This window comes from Cinclus cinclus, chromosome Z (genome assembly GCF_963662255.1).
Source record: "Cinclus cinclus chromosome Z, bCinCin1.1, whole genome shotgun sequence".
Classification (NCBI taxonomy): Eukaryota; Metazoa; Chordata; class Aves; order Passeriformes; family Cinclidae; genus Cinclus; species Cinclus cinclus.
This window is the reverse complement of record NC_085084.1, coordinates 70173331-70192141: the sequence shown is the minus strand read 5'-3', so window position 1 is coordinate 70192141 and position 18811 is coordinate 70173331. Positions and strand designations below refer to the sequence as shown.

General features: G+C 38.7%; 1 protein-coding gene across 2 annotated transcripts in view; it reads left to right on the top strand.

Annotated features, from left to right (window-relative positions):
• Positions 1–18811, top strand: part of PARP8 (poly(ADP-ribose) polymerase family member 8) — a 114325-nt gene that overhangs the window by 35969 nt on the left and 59545 nt on the right. For both annotated transcript variants that reach the window (XM_062512720.1, XM_062512719.1), the window contains exon 3: positions 17481–17518. In XM_062512720.1, the coding sequence (XP_062368704.1) occupies positions 17481–17518 (38 nt within the window). The remainder of the gene's footprint in view (positions 1–17480; positions 17519–18811) is intronic.

The window sequence follows — 18811 nt, the reverse complement described above, 5'->3', positions numbered from 1 at the left end:
CCTTTGGCCCTTACCATTGCAAGACTTCAGGAGTTCCCAAGTGCATTTCCCAGGAGACTTGTAAAGTGTACCTTGCCATGGGAGCAGCCTTGCAGTTTGGAAGATAGTACCCGAAGCATCTCCCACTGACCCCCTGTTCTGGGTGTCAGCCCCCAGCCATGGAGCCAGTAATTCCCTGGCTCAGCTGTGGCTCCTCTGGGATGCCCTTGGTCAGACCAGGCTGTTGGCCTGCTTTCACTTACTGGTGTGGATGGGGAGGATCACCCACCTTGCCAGCAGCCCAAGTGTACTGCTGGGAATTCCCATTTTCAATACATCTGTTCAGAGCTTCCATCCACCCCAGGGAATTGCATGTTGCCGCCAGTGGCTTCAGATCTAGATCTTATCATAGGTGTCCATGGTGTGTGAAAGCTGTGGAGATCTCCCTCAGCTTCTCAGTTGTACTGACTCATCAGTCTGTTCCCATTTGTTTTTATCTGTCCATTAATAACTTTTACTTATATTTTTTCCTAGGCAGAACTGAACTCCTTGAACTTTTGTCAGTTTATTTATCAGAGTGATTTTAGTGCAAACTGATTTGGGAAAATTATAATTCTGTTCTGTTTTTTTTCTTCTTCTTCAGCTGGATCTCTCAATGGATTGTAGAGCTGACAGCTCACTAGTATTTCTTGTGTAGGATTTTCACTTACTGAAACATCCCCTTGCCTGATCCTCTGTGAAGTTTTGTAACCACATGGAAGCAGTTCTTCCCCATGGAAATAGATGTCAGGGCTGCCATTGGGTTTAGGAAGAACTCTATTTAAAAATGTAATTGCTAGACATTCCCAGTTCATATTTTTCTTTATGTCTTTTCAGTCCCATGTGTTCTTTGGGTTAAAACATACCCTCTCTTGCACCTCTGTTAGAGAAGAGGGGTTGGCATGTTGTTCTCAGTTCTTTCTTTAAGAAAGGAGGTTCATCCAGTGCCTGTGGATTTGAAAGAAGAGGTGCAAATAGAGAGACAAAACAAGTTTTGCCTTAGGATTCTGTTTTTCTGAGGGCATAAGATCACTGAGGTCACTGAAGGGATTGCATGACCCTGAAGGGAAGAATGGAGTTCTGTGTTAAATATTTTATAAGCCTTGACTTCCAGTTGCCTGAATCAGCTGCATCCTCCTTTTTTTCATATTCAGATTTAGGTTTAGACTGTAGTTTCTGCTTGCACAAATACTTTGATGAGAAGAAATACAACTCAGTGGAAATGCATTGTGAGACTAGTTGTTGCCTATGTTTGCCTACATTATTGGGGGGCATTTACAGTATGCTGCATTTTTGTTTCACTTATGATCTAATATAGTAAAAATAGTACATCAAATTAAATTAGCTTCATTTTATACTTACTCAGTAGTGGATGTAGTGTCTTGCAGGATCTGCTATTTTATTTTTAAAACAAATCAAACAAATGAAACTTAGTTATTTCCCAGTAATTTCATTTCTTTCTAATTATAATTTTCAGAGGCAAGTGGTTTTGATATTAGAAAGATGTAGTATGCATTATGCTGATGTTCATTAGGTTAGAATGACATGGTGAATTCACAGACGGGGAGGGATAACAAATTGTTTGAGAGATTGAATTTGAATTACCGTAATTTCTCATTAAAGCCTGGATTTATTAGTGAAGTATATCAAACAAAAGCAATTTTATTTCTCACATTTCAGTGTGATCTGTGTTGCAAAGAATATTTTCAAAAGAAGCAGAAGAAATTCTATAAAGCAAAGGATTTGTTTGTCTGTAGATTAAAGTCACATAGATCTGTGTGATCTTTTTTTTCAATTTTGCTTACCAATTTTCTACAGCGTTGCTGCATCTGTGAGGTCTGCATTGGCTTTGCTGCTGTAGAGCTTTTGGTAGTGTTGGGATGGTGGCTGTAGAAGTGTGCTTATATTCAGTGAAGTCTTGTATGATTGCACTGTCCCAATTATAATAGCTATACCTCTTCTCCCAGTGGAATTACTTCTTGTTCCCTTTGTCTCTTATGCTATTTACAGATCTTACATTAGTAAAATTTCAAGCATTTTTTCAAAAAAACAAAACTGATTACTACACATCTGGTTCTCTTTGCAGACAGTTTAGCAAATGTGAGGACAGTAAAATCCCCTTGTGCTGAGTAGCAGTGGCAGTTCAGTTGCGTGATCAGCTGCAATGACCTGATGTTTAGTGGAAGTTTGGTAAAAATGTATAAGGAGTGTTCCAAATATAAAGCTCAAGGTCTTTATTTTACTGAAAATGCAGCCCCTTTCATGTGACCCTTTTTGCTCTTCTGGAAAATGGGAGTGGCAGGGTTTTGCAGTGTGCAGAGGAGCAAAGTTGTATTGTCTGTATTACATGGATTTTCATTGCATAACATACTCATGGTTGGATATACCTACCTAAAGTAGGCTGGTAACAGATATAACATTCTGGTTGTGTATCTGATGACTTGAAAAACTCAACCTACCTATTGGGATTGAAAGTATCTGTATTTGGCAGAAGGCAATGTGAAAGACTGATACTCTTTGGATAACAATAGTTTTGCTGTCATTGAAGAATGTGCTGTGAGGAAGGGTGGTTTCTGTCTTGTACCTGTGATAGAAGAGGTTTTTGTTACCTATCACAGACTTATCTGTGGAGCTTACAGAATTCAATGTCATTGCTGAGTATTTGTTTCCCACTTACAAGACAGAGCCATCTAGGAAAATACCTCAAATATCAAGTCTAGCCAACAACAGAACACTGCAAAGCTTACAACCAGACCACATTCCTGTGTGCCACATCTATGTGTACCTACACTCTCCTCAGAGATGGCAGCCCAGCATCCCACCAAGGCATTGTCCCAGATCCTTTGATAGTGTTTACACAAGTGGTGGCCCGGAGAGAATGCTGCTGAGAGCAAGAGCAGGAGGTGTGTCCTGTGGTGGTTCACCAGCTACAGAAACTGGGAGGAGGGAAGGAAAGGAGTATTTCTGTTCTCTTTGACTCAGAATTTTGAATCTGAGTAACTTGGGGTGAAATAGTAAGTGATTTATGTGTTAGTGTTTGTAGTTTGGGTTTTTGCTTCTGTTTGTTTTGGGGGGTTTTTGTGTGGGGGGGGGTTTGTTTTTTTGTTTGTTTTTGGGTTTTTTGTGGTTTTTTTTAAGCTTGAAATTTGTTTGCTTTTACTACTAACTCCATTGTTATTAAATGTTGCTAATTAAAGCTTTTTAGTCTGATTGAGTCATTTAGGCTAAATTTTGTTTGAATTTTCCTTTGAGCACTGAGTATCTTATCCTGCAAAGTGCTAAATAACCCTATGCTCCCACAGCCTTCTCAGTAAGAGCTGAGAACACTGCACTGCCCCAGGAGGTGGCTGGATCTTCATGAGGCCAGGTCGCACACAGTCTAGCATCATTTAAAAATAGGATGAAGGTTTTCAAATGTGTTTTGTTTAATACATCATGGCCTCTCCTACAGTAATAGTTCCCATGGCTTAATATGTCACCATAAATATTTTGTTAAACAGTAAAACCTTGCTATATTTTTCAGGTCCTCTGTTATTTGTGTCCTGTTCTCAAAGAAGGCTATTTTTCCTTTTAATTTCACTGGTGCAAATAAGTGGTACTGCTTTACTCTTCCATTTCACCACAGGCAATAATTTCAAAGTGGTATAACAACTTCTTTTGGGCTTAATGACGCTATCAGATGATGGCAAGTGAGTGACCTTTCAAAACGGAGCGCACTATAATCGCTCTGCAGCCGAGTTCCTGGTTTTCTGTTCTGGAAGGAGCAGCCTCCGCAGTAACCTTCCAGCAACCGAGGGGGCTGTGAGAGAGACTGGGGTGTTTACTGATCAGGTGCTGACATGACTCACAGCACCAGTGCCTCTGTAATAAACAGTCCTGTGAGCAGGTGAGCAGTTTGACCCATGCATGTCTGCTTGTAAGTTTTCCAGGGGAATTCTTTTGAGATAAAGACATGGTGTACCCACCTACTTGTGCCAGTATTACCTGTATGTTTTTCTGTGTGAATTCACTTCTCTCAAGACCCCAAACCTCAAATTTCAAAACCAATCTTCACATGTGCTGATACTTAGATTATTTGATCTCTTCCAACTTGTAACTGTTTGCAGTTCCGTGTTTGTATATGTTGTGTGTCCTGACATGCCTGAGATGACACTTTGTATCTTGGTAAAACTGACCCAGATTTTAAGATGTAGATGTCTAAATCAGATTTATTTAAATGTTTATATTTAGGTACCTCTGTACAATGCTCTCAGTAAACCGGGTGACAAGTGCCTGCAGCTGCATTGCTGTTTCCACTGATGCTTTCAGTGCAGTCTGGGCCACTGCTAGCTGAGCGGTCCTTCAGGTCACTGCAAGTGAACATGGTGTCAGTGAGACATCCAGGAGGAGTGATTCTTCAGTGTTTGATCCTTTCTTCTTTCATTCTGTAGCTTAATCGGTTTTGTTCTCTTCAAGCCATCTAATTTTTCTTTATGTTAAGTCTTCATATCTCTGTCTCTATTAAAGGCTCTGAGGAGATCTTCAGATTAAGAGCTCCGTGTTAGTGAAAGGCCTGCTGGTCTTAATCTCACATTAGTGGAAGACTGAAGTTTTCTGGCTATGTTTGCTTTCATTCTTACTAGAACTTACTAGAAATGCTTAATAATAGGATGTCTGATTAGAAAACTTAGGCTTTACAGGTTGTCTCTCATCTTCTGGATACTTTCCAAATTTCAGTGATAATTTTGGTGGGTGAACATGCTAAGGAGTGCAGTCAGAGCAAAGAGCAAGGAAGAGATGAAGGGAGTACATGTTTGATATGTTTGACATGTTTGACAATTTTTAATTGCAAATTTGCTCATGAAGAAACTGACAGAAAGATAAACCTTCACTATTTTCCTGGGAATTTTGCCTATAAAGTTTTGTGGGACCAGGATTTCATTGTGGGTTTTGAAAAGCATGTACCAATTTTGACTATCTTGCCTGTTTTGCCATTTTCTCAATGTTATTTAAATTCTGTCCTCATAAAATGTGCTTAGGTAGCCAGATTCCTTTTAAGATACCTAAATTTCTACCAAAATCTGCAACAGAATGGAAAGTTTCATACCTTAGTGAGTACACTGCATTATCTAAAGTGGTGGATGTATACTGATGGCATTTTCAAGGGAATAGAAACAGTTTAGTTTTCTAACTGCCGTTTCTGCATAATTATTGTTGACTATTTTTAAAAATCTAGACTCTATAAACCCTTCTTTTCAAAACTGCTGATGGCTCCTGCTGATTTCTCTTGGAGATGTAGTGGTTCAGCAAACATGAAAGGTAAATCAGTGACTATAAAGCTTTGTAGTTAGTGATCGCTTTTTGAGTAAGTATGCATTTTTTCTTGCTGGGAGGCATATAACAAGACACAGCTGGGAATAGAACTATCTCTGCCTTTGCAAGAAGACAGGGGCTTCCTAAGACAGTGCTTCATCTGACATGTAATTAGTTTTTTCAGAAGACAAGGATCTAATTAAGACTGGTAGAGGGTTTTTTAAATTTTATCTTTACAAATTAAAATGTTATTTAAAATCTTAACTGCATGTTGGGGTAGGGTACTAGCATTATCTTTTTTTTTTGTTCTATAGTTTGCTTAGGATTTTCTGTAGGATTCTGCTAGGCAATATTCAAATATAGTATGTTTGTAATATGAAATTAATATTTTATGAAATTGATGCATCTTGAAGCATTCTGTGGCTCAAGAACAGCCCATATATTTTAAATTGTTCTAAATTAGATGAGCTGCTACTAAATATACCTAAATAAAAAAAAATCAGTATGCTTCCTATTGGTTTCTGTCATGAAGAAGGAACAGATTGTGTGATATTCAGGATTAGCTAAAATTTGTGAGAAGGTGGAAGAACTGTTTCAGATCCTCACCAGTGCTGCCACTTCAAATGTATAAAAAGCTCTTGAACTGAAATTCCCTGCTGCTGCTATTCTACACCCTGTTGAAATATAGTACTGGGCTTTGAGTTTTTTCCCTGAGTCACATTGAGAATTTTCAATGTCGTATTCAACCTTGCAACTTTGCTCTCTGAGCTACTAGTGAGAAATGGTGGAAGGGTGGTAACATTTTGCTCATTAACATTTTATTCATGGAAATTAGCAATAGGAAACACAGTTGTTAGTAACCTTTCCAATGCAAAGTTTTTCCATTAATTTTATTTAAACTCCTTCTTCATTGTGGCTTTAAATGATTATATGATTAGCCCTCTACCCAGTCCCTGGAAGACTAACTCAAAGTTTAGTGGGGTTCTCCATTTCTGATACTCAGTCAAGTTATACCTTCTCTTCTAATTTCACATGGATATGGTTTGTCATTTTCCCCTGGGTCATTGTGTAAAAATTACACCCATCTTCATGCTGGCACTCTGCAAAACATGTTACAGTGTTTTCAGTGTCATCACATTTCCTACCATGCTTGCTCATTGATTTGCCATACTATGTATACCTGGCTGTCTGGTCACACATAAATATTTCTGATCACTGGATGTTCTTCCAGATTTGTGATTGGTTCTTGATGATTGCTGTATTCCCCTCAATTTACTGACATCTTTCTAATTTTAAGAGCACCAGGATTGAATATTGTGTTAGAAGTGTGCCTGCATCCTCAGACTGAAACTCTTGTACCTGAAAAGAAAGGAATAAAAAAATAAGCATTTTCTTGTAATCTCATACTGAATTTTCCATTTTATTTGCTCTTTGTGAGTGCATGCTCTTCCATGACCATGGTGTATTGGCAGAGGTGGGTATCACAGTGAGGCTGCAGTTGTGAGGTGTGTGTTGCACCTTTCATCCCTCTAATTCTTGGGTCTTTTGGGCTGAGGAGACAAACCCCACTGGCATTGCCTCAGCCTGGAACACATCCTTTTGTGTCTCTAACAACAGGTAACAGAATGGTTTTGATCATGTTAATGTAATGGGGCAGGAGGATGAACCAACCCTTCAGCTACAAGCAGTCCTTGGATCTGTGTGCAGGGGCAGCATCTGTTGCCTTGGATTTAAATGTGTGCAGGATATGGGTCAGTGCTGTGCCACAGTCTAGTCATATTCAGAGGTGCTGGACTTCACCTTAATGATTTGAAGATGAGATTCTGTGTACCTTTAAGCAATAGACAAATAGCTGGCTGTAGGTATTCCAGTGTTCCTGAATTATGTGAATGGATTATATTGGCATAAATAAACTGCTATGGGCAATTTCACAGATAACACATATTAAAAATCTTGCTCTGTGGGATTTTGTCATGTTGAATGTGTGCACTTTTGGTTTAGAATAGTTTTAAAAGAAATAGTTTGACATTCAAATAATATATTTGGAAGCTTTATATTAAATTTGTGCTAATGATAATGGAAGCTGCAAATATGAAAAATAGAGAAAAGAATACTTTTAGTTCATAAATGCAGTATTTCAACTGTACCAAGAAGTATTCAGGGCTGACTATAGGGTAACAGGGAAAAAATTGAATTCTGTGAGATATATCAAAGAATATAAGAGAATTTAAATTTGTTAGTTTTTCGCTGCATAGCAGTGCCTGTTGCAGACCTCATTAGATAAGCAAGCATAATGCCAACTAATTAATGAACGTGTAGAGTGGTCAAAGAACAATGCCTAAGACTTTCCTCCTTTTCTGAGCACTGCATGCAAAGGAAAGGAGCCCTTCTGCTTGTTAGGGATATAATGAAGTTAATCAGTGAATATCTCTAGCAATTTATATGGGCTTAATTTTCAATTTTCATAAATGCTAAGATGCTGGAATATAAAAATTATCAGGTAAAATTTCTTATGTTAAGCTTGTCTTGGATAGCTGTAACTGTTCAATTTGCCGTTTACCTTGTGTCTCTGCTTTGGGTTTGTGGTTGTTTCTTTTTGTGTCATTTTACTTTTGAAAAATAACAGCATGAAGTCTTTGTACAGGGGCTGGACAAGGTGTTACTCTTCAATTGATCTGAATTGAAAATGCAGTTACTTGAATTAGAACAACAGGAGCCTCAAAACAGCCTTCTAGTAAGAACAGTGTGGATCAAATCCTCATAGCTTTAAGGTAATTTTTAACTGGCTTCAGAAAGAGCATATCACAGTATTATTTAACAGCAATGAGTGCTCCAAAATTAAAAGATGGAAACTAAAGAGAGAAAAAACTTTCTTCTCTAAACTCACCCCCAAAACCCCACCCACAAAACCATGAACAGCACCAAAAAAACTGCTGAACACCCCCGAAAAACCCAAATTAAAACAAAATCAACCTCTAGAAGGCACATGGTGTAAGAAAATGGACCCCATTGTGTAAATAAGGTGGCCAAAGGCGCATGATATTACGTGCTGCTGTGGCTGTTGCTGAGCCAAGAGGTTACTGTCCTGAGGGGGTTTTTTTAGTGCTCTGTTTCCTGAGGAAGACTGAAATTGGCTGAAGAGTTAATGGGGAATAGGCAGAGAGAATTCAAACCCGCAGGATCAGTGGAGAGAAAGAAGAATACAGATGAGAGGTGTAAAATGTATCCACGTTGAGAGGAGGGACCTGCACCTGGTCAAACAGGGCAACTTGACAGACAGGAGGCTTTGGTAGGTCTCAGTGAAGTGGTCAGATTCTGGTACACTCTGATTGTGGAGAGCCTGGTTTTGCACATGTAGACATACTTGGGTGTAACTCTTTCCAGAGTGACACATACATTCCCCCCACTCCCAAGTGTTCCTGATTTGCTAATTTTACTTTTAGAAGTGCCCTCATGTTCACTAGAGTAATGATCAGTCCTGGAGACTTTGATGTATTTGCTAGAAGTTTTTGTGCCTTTTTCATTGGAAGCTTTGCTAAAGGGAAATGTTTGAGCTGCAGTTTTCTCTGTTCCCTTTATCTGAATGACATGCTAAATCCAGCAGAGCTTTATGAGTAACATTCCTCATTTGATTCAGGTGCACTTCAGTTTCATGAGAAGATGAGTAGCTCAATTATTCTTAGTGACAAATGCAAACTGTAATAATTTTGACTCAGTGCCTCTGTACCCCCAGGTAATGTCAAGAAACGAAAGCAGTGCCATTTTTGACGCACTGACACTGCTCCTCTCTCTTTGGAGTAGTTCTGATCTGTCATCAGTAGATGTGCCTGGGACTTTTCATATGTCATCACACACGCACATTCTCCATCATCCAGAGGAAAAGATTACTCAGAATCACTTGTTATTCTTTTCAGTGTAATTGCTGGTGCATCATAGGATGTAGGGTGAAAGGGGCTTGTGCACAAATTTCAATTCTTTATAGGCATCCATCTGTATCCAGCAGCAAAAAAAATAGCTGTGACTAATGCTGGGTCATCAGTTGTCAGATCAAAAGGAATACAGAAACTCATTGATCTAAGGTGTTTCAGGAGATCTAAAGTGGCCTGAATATCTGTAAAGAAAATTTGCTGGGATGCAGACATGTACATTCAAAACATTTTAAATAGCACTTCAAAAGTTATTTCAAACTCCATCAAGATTGTTTTAATAAAGAATCTAGAAAATTGTATGGATGTGAAATGGTTGGCAGTCTAGTTGTGTAGCAAGATGAAAATATTTCAAAAAAAGGAAAAAAAGTACTCACAAAGATTTGCACCCTTTGGAATACTGAAATTTTTAGCAAAGCCATGAAGTACTTGTTTCTAGAAAATAACAGACATATGGTAGGGGGCCAGAAGTCTTTTATTTTCTATAGAACTTGCCTGTAATCTTCCTTGACAAGTACTAAAATCTCCACTGGACTTCAGTGGGATTTAGTTCTGTATTCTGTAAAAGAAAATAAATCAATCTTTAGTATTGTGAGGTTATTCTTGCTGCACCTGACTGTCACTTTTTCCATAGCTGTGCAAATATATGCATGAAAACCCAAGTCCACCTCCGTTTAATTTTCATCTCATTTGTGGCTTCTGATGCTTTCTCCCAGAAAATAAAATTGTTTTTCACTAATCATTATTCTATTTAATGGCATCAGTTTTAAGATGACTGCTTTAAAAAACATTGGAAGTCCTTTGCTCCAGTAGTTACTTTCCCATGTGAAATAGCAAAAGCCTGTATAATTATTTGGTTTTAAAAAAATGTTATTCACATTTTTATTTCCAGAAGCATGTTATAAGATAGTCTCTCTTCTGTATTTCTAACTGTCATGATTCTAACACTGTTTGTCAGTGTGTTTGGAGATACATCTCACTTTGTGGTTAGTGTTTTATGCAACTGAAACATTTACTTAGTTCTGTTTATGGTTTTGTCACATTACTGAGACTGTGTTGTAACAGTAACATGAGTGAATGGAGTGCTGCAGGTACTGATTTGTATTGGCTAATAGTGGTCATGGATTCACTAAGATTTGTGAACTTTTGTTATTGTTTCTCTCAACTTCAGCAAGACTTTGTTCACTGTCTCTCACAATACCCTCATGGCAAGCTCAGGAAGTGTGGGCTGGATGAAGAGAACAGCAAGGTTGATTGAGAACTGGCTGACCAGGTGATCCCAGAGGGTTGTAATCAGTGACACAGGTCTTGTCACTAGTGGTGTACTCCAGGGGTCAACACAGGGCCCAGTATTGTTTAACTTCATCAGTGGCTTGGAAGAGGGGTAGATGCCTCCCCAGGGTGATTGCTGATGACACAAAGCTGGGAGGAGTGTCAATATCCCCTAGAGAGCTGTGCAGCCTTTCAGAAGGACCTCAACAGGTTGGAGAGATGGGCAGAGAAGAACAATCCAAAATTTAGTGGAGACAAATGCAGGTCTCAGATCCTGCATCTGAGGAGGAATGATCCCATACACCTGCGCAGGCTGGAGGCTGACCTGCTGGGAGGCAGCTGTGCAGAGAGCTGGGGGTCCTGGTGTCCATGAGCCAGCAGTGTGTCCTTGTAGTCAAGAAGGACAGTGGTAACCTGGGGTGCATCAGGAAGAGCATCTTCAGCAGGGAGAGGGAAGTGATTCTGCCCCTCTACTCAGCCCTGGTGAGGCACATCTGGAGAGCTGTGCCAAGTTCTGGGCTCCTCAGGACAAGAGGAACAATATTCCAGACCCTCTGGAGTGGTTCCAGCGCAGGGTGACAAGGATAATCAAAGGATCAGAGCATTTCTATTATGACCCATGATCAGCTCTGCTCCTTGCTGCTGTGCAATAGGGCAAGAGACAATGCAGCAGTGAGTGATGCACAGGAAGTTCCAACTGAACGTGAGAAAGATCTTTTCTGTGCAGGTGACCAGGCACTGGAAGAGGTTGCCCAAAGAGGCTCTGTAGTCTCTTATAAAAGAGATGTTCAAGAACTGTCTTGTCACAATCCTTTGCCGTATACTTTGGGTGATCCTGCTTGGCAAGGGAGGTTGGACCAGATGACCTACTGTGGTGCCCTCTAGTCTGACCTGCTCTGTGATTCTGTGATTTGTAATAGAATAATAGCATAGCTGAAGTTTGAAGAGGCCTCTAAGATCATTGAGCTCAACTCTTGACACATCACCACCGTGATCACCACTAAACCATATTCCCAAATTCCACATCCATACACCTTTTGAATGCTTCCAAGGATGGCAATTCCACCACTTGCCTGGAAGTCTGTTCCAATGTCTAATCACCCTTTCAGTGAAGAAACAGAATAAAATTTGTGTTATATAATTGTAAATGTACATTTATAAATACATTCTAAAAGTATCTTGTTTTTTATTTGCTGAATATAAAAGTGAATGCCAACAAGAGTTGTTTACAAAATCTGCCAGGTAAGAAAATGCAGAATGCTGCCAGAGGTCTGTGTATGTTTCTGAATATGAGCTTCAGTGGACCACTTCCTCAGCTGATGTGTGCTAAGTGGGGTACAATCTTTTAAAAGCTCCAGAGTGGAAATCAAGATCATTTTTCCCATATTTCTGTCGGGTTTTTAAGAGATCCACTAAAATGTGATGAAGTGTTTCTCAGCAGAGCACTCATACATACCAAGTGATGGAGTCTCTTGCTAATCTACTTGTTCATAATCTGTTGAAAAATAAATGTTAGCATTTATCATTCACTCATACTTGCAGCAGTTGAACATCAAGTGGAGAGTTTTTATTGAGTTTCATTGTCATACTGCACATAACACTGTAGTATTTTTTGCTTATTTTTCAGTTGTTGTTAAAATTATTTTATTTGTTCTGTTTTCAATATGAAATGAAATTACTGTCTCCATATGGTGACTTTATAAGACTTGTCTTTTGGTGGTATCAATAAAACAGGAGTTACCTTTTTTCCATATAAAATTGCTGGCTTCTAAGTTTCTTCTGCTGTTGTTTTCATGCATGTAATCTACGTATAAATTGGAAGAAAGGCTTGACTGGAGTTTTTGCAGTGTGTTTAAATACTGGTTTTAAATTGTACTTCTCTATACATAGTCTAATTCACATGAGGTCAGTTACCAAAAATATAACTGTGTTTTTTTTTTTTTTCCTGTTAACTAGTCAAAATTTTCTGTGTAAATAGTCTACCTAGTTTTTCATCTGGTCAATATCAAAGCATTTTTTCAAAGATCATCTGTTTCAGAAATGCAATGTGAAAGTTTTGTTGGGGTGCAATCCCACAGTATGTCTTCTGAAATTCATTATTTCTGCCCTGTATTTGTGATGTGATTTCTTGTCAGGTTATAAGGCTTCAAAGTGGATCTCAGAACAGAGTGTTGAGAGTGGCTTGTGTTCATGGTGAAAGGAAACAATTTTGGAAACAATTTTGGTTTGTTTGAGGAAAAAGGCCCAGAAATAAAACAAAAAAGAGTGATCTGGTTTCAGGTTCATATGCTGGTTTTATTGAAGTAGAAAAGGAGACTAAAGGCTCATTTAGTAATAGCAATCCACAGAAGAAATTGTAGGCATTTTCAAAGATAAGAAAACAAAAACTTGAAGATGGAATTATTTACTGTGTAATTACTGAACATTCATGAAATGTTGGTCTGCTGTGGCATGTTGTGACTTTATAGCTAGTTAAGTGGTGAAAGAATATAATTCCAGCTGTATCTTACTCCTTTCTGCAGTTTCACCCAGAAAAGAGTAAAAGCATCATGTCTCTATCATGTTGTACTTTCAGAAATATTATGTAGATCATTAAAAAGGTCCTTTGGCCCAAAGTTGTCACCAGTACAGTTTTTTTATATTTTTGTATCAAAGTTTCAGTAATATTTTTTTTCACCTCACCAACTTGTTCAAAAGCTGACCCAGGCATATAATCAATACCACAGTAGCATTTCATATGTCAAGTTTATCCATAGCTTGCTTTGCTGAATTTCAGTATTCTTCTTAAGGTATAAAATTTTGTGCTGATTGCAATACATCATTGATGAGCTAGATCTGAGATTTTGGAATATCGTAAAAAATCTTGTAACAACCGTAACAATCTTGTGATTTCTGTAGCTTCAGATGTATTATGATTAAGTCTCAATTTCTCTTTTTCTTGTATTTTGTTATAGATCAACATTACCATCAGATTCCACATGACAAAAAATCTTGTTTTCTTTGTTCAAAAAGTTTCCATCAACAACAATAGGACATAGAGCTCTGGCTCTAATAGAGATGACTAAAACTGGAATAGAAACTCAATCAAAATTTCCACACTTAATAAGGCAGAAAGTCAGTCGTTGCCATGGGACAGAGTTGGTTGAATTGTCATAACTATTCCATAGGCATAAATCTTTGACTTGCACCAGATGCTTCACACTGTTCCTGCTGTGCAAAACATCTGGAAGTTCAGCTTAAAGGATTTCTTTCTTAGAGAGAAACAATGGGTGGCATAGAGCTGAGATAACCTGAAACTGATGTGAACCTACATCCCAGATAGAGTATCATTGTTGGCTTTAGGATGTGTATTTAATCCTGGGGCTTGTATCATGATAGGTAAAACTGCAGTTCAAGGCTTGGAAAGCAAACTTACAAACGGATAAAAGGAGGTGGAGCTGGTTGGTTTCCTTTTTCTGAATGTGCTTTGCTGCAGTAACTTTGCTTTGCTGTCTCTTTCAGTTTTCATGAATATTTTTCTTTGCCCTGGAGATGCAGTTTTTGGGTAACATTTTGCCGGGTAGTATAATCAGTTAAGACTTTCCACTCCTTTTTAACTAGCTTTGAGGAATTGTAGTAATGTCAAACGCAGATGAATCTGCTAATTTTGTATTCAGTTGGGAAAGATTAATTTGAAAAATAGCAATTACATGGTGCATACCCATCCAGTTGTTGAATTAGTTTTCCAACAGGGATGAACTCTTGCACAATAATTTTTCTGTAGAAGGAATAGATATGGTTAAGACTCACTGGAAAATTCTTGAAATGAGACCCCTGTGAATAAAATTGTTACTTAAACCAAGGCTGTCAACGTTAATATTATTTCAAGCAGTAAGTTTACGTTGAAAACATAAAACATGGTAGTTCCCACTAATTTCTCATGTACTTTACTGTTTGTTAAATAACAAAAGTTATGCTAGGCCATTTCGAGTATGAAGGTTGTTCTCAGCTGAAGGGTTGAGAAACATATGTACTGCAGGATGCCTTCTGTAGAGGGTCTGAGCTGAGTAAAACAAAAATAGCACCATCATGGAGGCTTTGTTTACACCCAAGAGTTTCACTGCTCCTGTAGCTAAAGCAATATAACTGAACGAGCAATGGTGAATGTGTTTATGGGAACGGGAATAAATTATACTGCTGTAAGCTGTATTTAGTAACTGCAGTAAGGTTGTACAGAGGAACTGTGTTGCCAGAAGGAAAAATCACTTCCCTCACTGGAATAATCATGATGTACTTCTGTGTGAGGGCCAGGCCTAAATTAATTCCAGTTGCATTTCTGAGTTCTTAAACAAGAAAGCTGCTTCAATAAAGGCTTTCTTTGGCTTTGGGAGGATTTGACACTGAGAGGTGCTGAACATTGCATCTTCACTGAAGTCTGAGCTCTTTAAGGTACTGTAAGTCATCATGGTCTTGTATTTGTGGTTTGGCTCTAAATCTTAAAGTCAGTGGGAAAATGCTCGGGTGGCTGGAGGACAGGAACCCTTGGGAGACCTTTGTTTGCTTGGTGTATCTTGTTCTCTGACAAAGCAGGTGTTCAGGCAGTAGGAAGCAGTTTATCCTGAGAGCAGAAAAATATGCTGAAGGGTGACTGTGTGTGACAATCACAGAGGCGAGTTGAGATAAAAATGTAAGTTTTGTTTTGTTCAGTGGTTTTATTTCCACTTTTTGCTTCCGTGGTCCACACATAACTAACGCAAGATGACAAGCTGAAGCAAAGCACTACCACCTCTCTCTGGGGGAGGTGAGGGGGATTTATTCTCCCTATTTCTGGATTCACTGGGCCCTGGATCAGAGCCTGAGTTTGAACAGTCAGGTTTGAGACTATTTTTAACTTGTGTTTTCATTAACCTATTAGTTTATTCCACCTCACAAGACAAACAGTATGCTGTTTGGTTACTAGTTTCCGTTTGGCAGCATCACAGCTGCTTGTGGCAGAGATAACCACATGATGAAGAAAAAGGAAGAGAAAACAAACTGAGAAAAAGCTCTGCACATGTACACTCTGACTAAGCAGAAGTTAACTTTGAAATCAAATCTGGCTTCAAAGTTAGGTTAGGTTGTTGAGATCCGTACCCAGCTGAGTTTTGAGTATCTGCACTCATGGAAGTTGTGAAACCATTCAGCCCCTGTTCTTGTTCTCAACATTAGAACAAACCCGTACCCAGATATTCTGGGGAAAGCAAATGGGTGTGCAAACAGCCAGTCTAAAATAATTAAGACAGAAGTACGTCTTTCAGTAGCAGAAGGAAGAAGTCAGGGTTACAAATGTTTCTAGAAGATGTGTTTGGTGAGGACAGGCGTGCAGTTTAGTTCTTGGGAATTTTTTAAGGTACTCTTTTTTTTTTTTTCTGCATCAAAGAGCAACATTCTCTATACTTGACTGCACTGAGATATAGCATTTCCTTATTTTGGAATATTTCTTTATTTAAAATAGATACTTTACATGATGACAGATTAATTAGATTTAAATAACCCAGTCCTTAGGGAAAATACTCCAAGATAAGGGGATACAGATGCTGCCTATTTAAAATGCCTAAAACATAATTAAAACAGAAAAGTAATAAAATGTTGGGTTTGTATAGTAATGGGATTTTAATCAGTAGTTGTGTGGCAAAATCCATGGTCAGCTGTAATAAATGCTCCTTCTACTTCAAATTATGAGAACATTTGCAGCTGTTGAAGAGACAGGCATCTTTGTGTCTTAGTTAAATAATACATAAAATATTCTAAAATAGGTGGTGTGCAAAAACAGGTGGCAGAGCTGTGTGTTAATAGATTGACTTGCAGAAGCAAGTGTGAAGGACCTACTTTTTAATATTGATTGCCTCACTGGATTGTGAAAGTGGAACTCATTTAATGGAAACCCGTGAGAAAGAAAAATTAAAAATCATACCTGGCTTCAGTTTCTTGTCTACATGGAAGGTGAATTCATGTCATTTGGCAAGATCCAACTTTCAACAATTTTTCAGCAAGTGCAATACATACCAGAATTTTTTAGGAGGACTGTACTGTACTATCTATTCTACTTTGGCTTAACTCACTACAGACATGAACCCACACCATATATTATTTACATGTGTAAGTTGGCACAATATATAGGATTTAAAATTGGAAAGAATATTAATTATACAACAGAAACCTTTCAGTGTGCTTCACAGTTGAATGATTTTAATGCAAAATTAAGATGTACACTAAACTTAAAACCAGAAGGACTTGGTGGGTAGTTAGATAACTGAGCAAACCATCATGCCCATTTGTCGTGCTCTCAGCAGTGAGTTTAGTTAAGATCTCATTGAAAGAAGGGAAAGCAGATGTGAACTGAGCTGCAGAGCCAGGATGGTTCTTTTGAGTGACTCTTTTCTGATGAAACAGATTCAGGGAATCCATATAGTGAAGCTGCTCTTCAGTGTGACTGTGGCTCTCAAATTTTAATTTGAACACAGCTTGACAAAAAGGTACAGCTACTACATAAAATACAGAGTTTTGCTGGGAGGAAGGAACATACAGAAATGTACTACAATGAGAAAGGCCTCCTGCAGACTCTTGAGTCAATTATAAAAACCGGATAGAAGAAAAACTGGGCTTTACTAGTTCTCTAGTTCTGGTGTTCAAAGAGTGACCTTTTTTTAATCAGAAGTATACATATTGTAAAATGTTACTCTTAGGGGAATATAATGCAGCCTTGATACTCCTTTTAAGAACACTGAAATCAGGATGTGCCAATTTAGCAAAGTAAGCTTTCAAAATGGGCACGATGCTTAATATTTTCAGCTGAGCACTTCAAAAGCCATCAAAATAGATGTCACCTTCTGTTCTGGAAACTGTCAGGAAGCTATAAATAAGCATAAAATAATACAGGAGCAAGAAAAAGTGTTGTGCCAGCAGTTAATGTTGTTGTTTCTAATTTTGTTGTTTGTTTTTTTTTCCTTACAGTGTATCCTATTCAGTGCATGTCTCTGAGGATTACCCAGGTACAGTGCAACATTCTTGCCCATGACACCTGTATACATGTTACCACAATTTGCTATATTCAAGTGAGAGTACTTGAAAGGGTGTTGATATCTCCCGGTGCATCTTGTACTAATCATTTTCCATTAGTTAGGATTATTTTCACAGTCTCTTCTCCTTTTCAGGCATCATTTATCAGCTGGGTCAGGGTGAGAACACAGGTTCACGAGTTTAGAGCTAGACTGTAGCTTGGGGTGCTGGAGCCAGCAGTGACAGGAGTGAGAAAGTGCCCAAGCCTCTCTTTCTTTGGCATGGCAGATAAAGCTTGGTCTTTGGAGAGGCTGAGCAGGTTGGCACAGGGCCAGCAGAGCACTTGTGCTTGAGGCCACACTGGTGCTCTCCAGGTTAAGCCTCAGACTCTCACCGCGCTGGTGCCTCGGGGTCAGTCAGAGCCAAGCGCTCGTGTGTGGCTCTTGGGGAGTGTTGGCTTGCAGAGCTGCTCCCAGTGCTCAGTCCTGCCTCCCTTCCCTACTTGGAGCTGGCTTGGCAAAGGTATTTGTGTGACCACGTGGCCAGTCTTGACCGGGGTGTTATTCATTGGAAACAGAAGCGGGTAAGAACAAAAGCAAGTTTTCAGGGAGTCTGTTTCCCCAGTTTCCTTCACAAAGGCACTGCAATGATCCTTCAGGCAGCACAGGCTATCAGAAGCACATGAGGGAAGCAGAGATGACAGGTGCTGTGCAAATAAAGGTTTATGCTAGTACTGTTGGACTACACCACGTTGTGCACCTGTGATTTTTTAACAGTGTAAGTACTGTGAATGATATGAAGCCCTATGTCCCTTTTTGATCGTTATCTGTAGCTTTTCTGAAATGTTTCTCAAAGAAATATTGTTTCTTTTTAGAAGCTGTAAAGAAGTGTGACTTTGATCTTCTTCACTGATAAGCAGCAGATTCTGTCTAATCAAAACACCAGTGTTTGAAGCAGATAGAGAAAAAAATCAACAGTGGTGCTAAAAAACAATGTATTCTGTGAAAGAATGCTTACAACCTTTATTAGATTTAGTTTTTTAACCAGTAAAAACTGTGGAGGAGAATGATATTGGTCTATTGAACATTTAGAAATTGAAGAAATTGAGATTCATAAAATGCACAGTCGTAGCAGTGATAAATGGACTTACTGATTATTGAGATGACAATGAACAGAGGGACAAATAGTTGAAAAAAAATATTCACCAGATGTTATTAACAGTTTCTTCCATTAAATATCGCAAAATTTGACCTCTGTGAACCTCTAAGTAAATGGTAAGCTGAAGC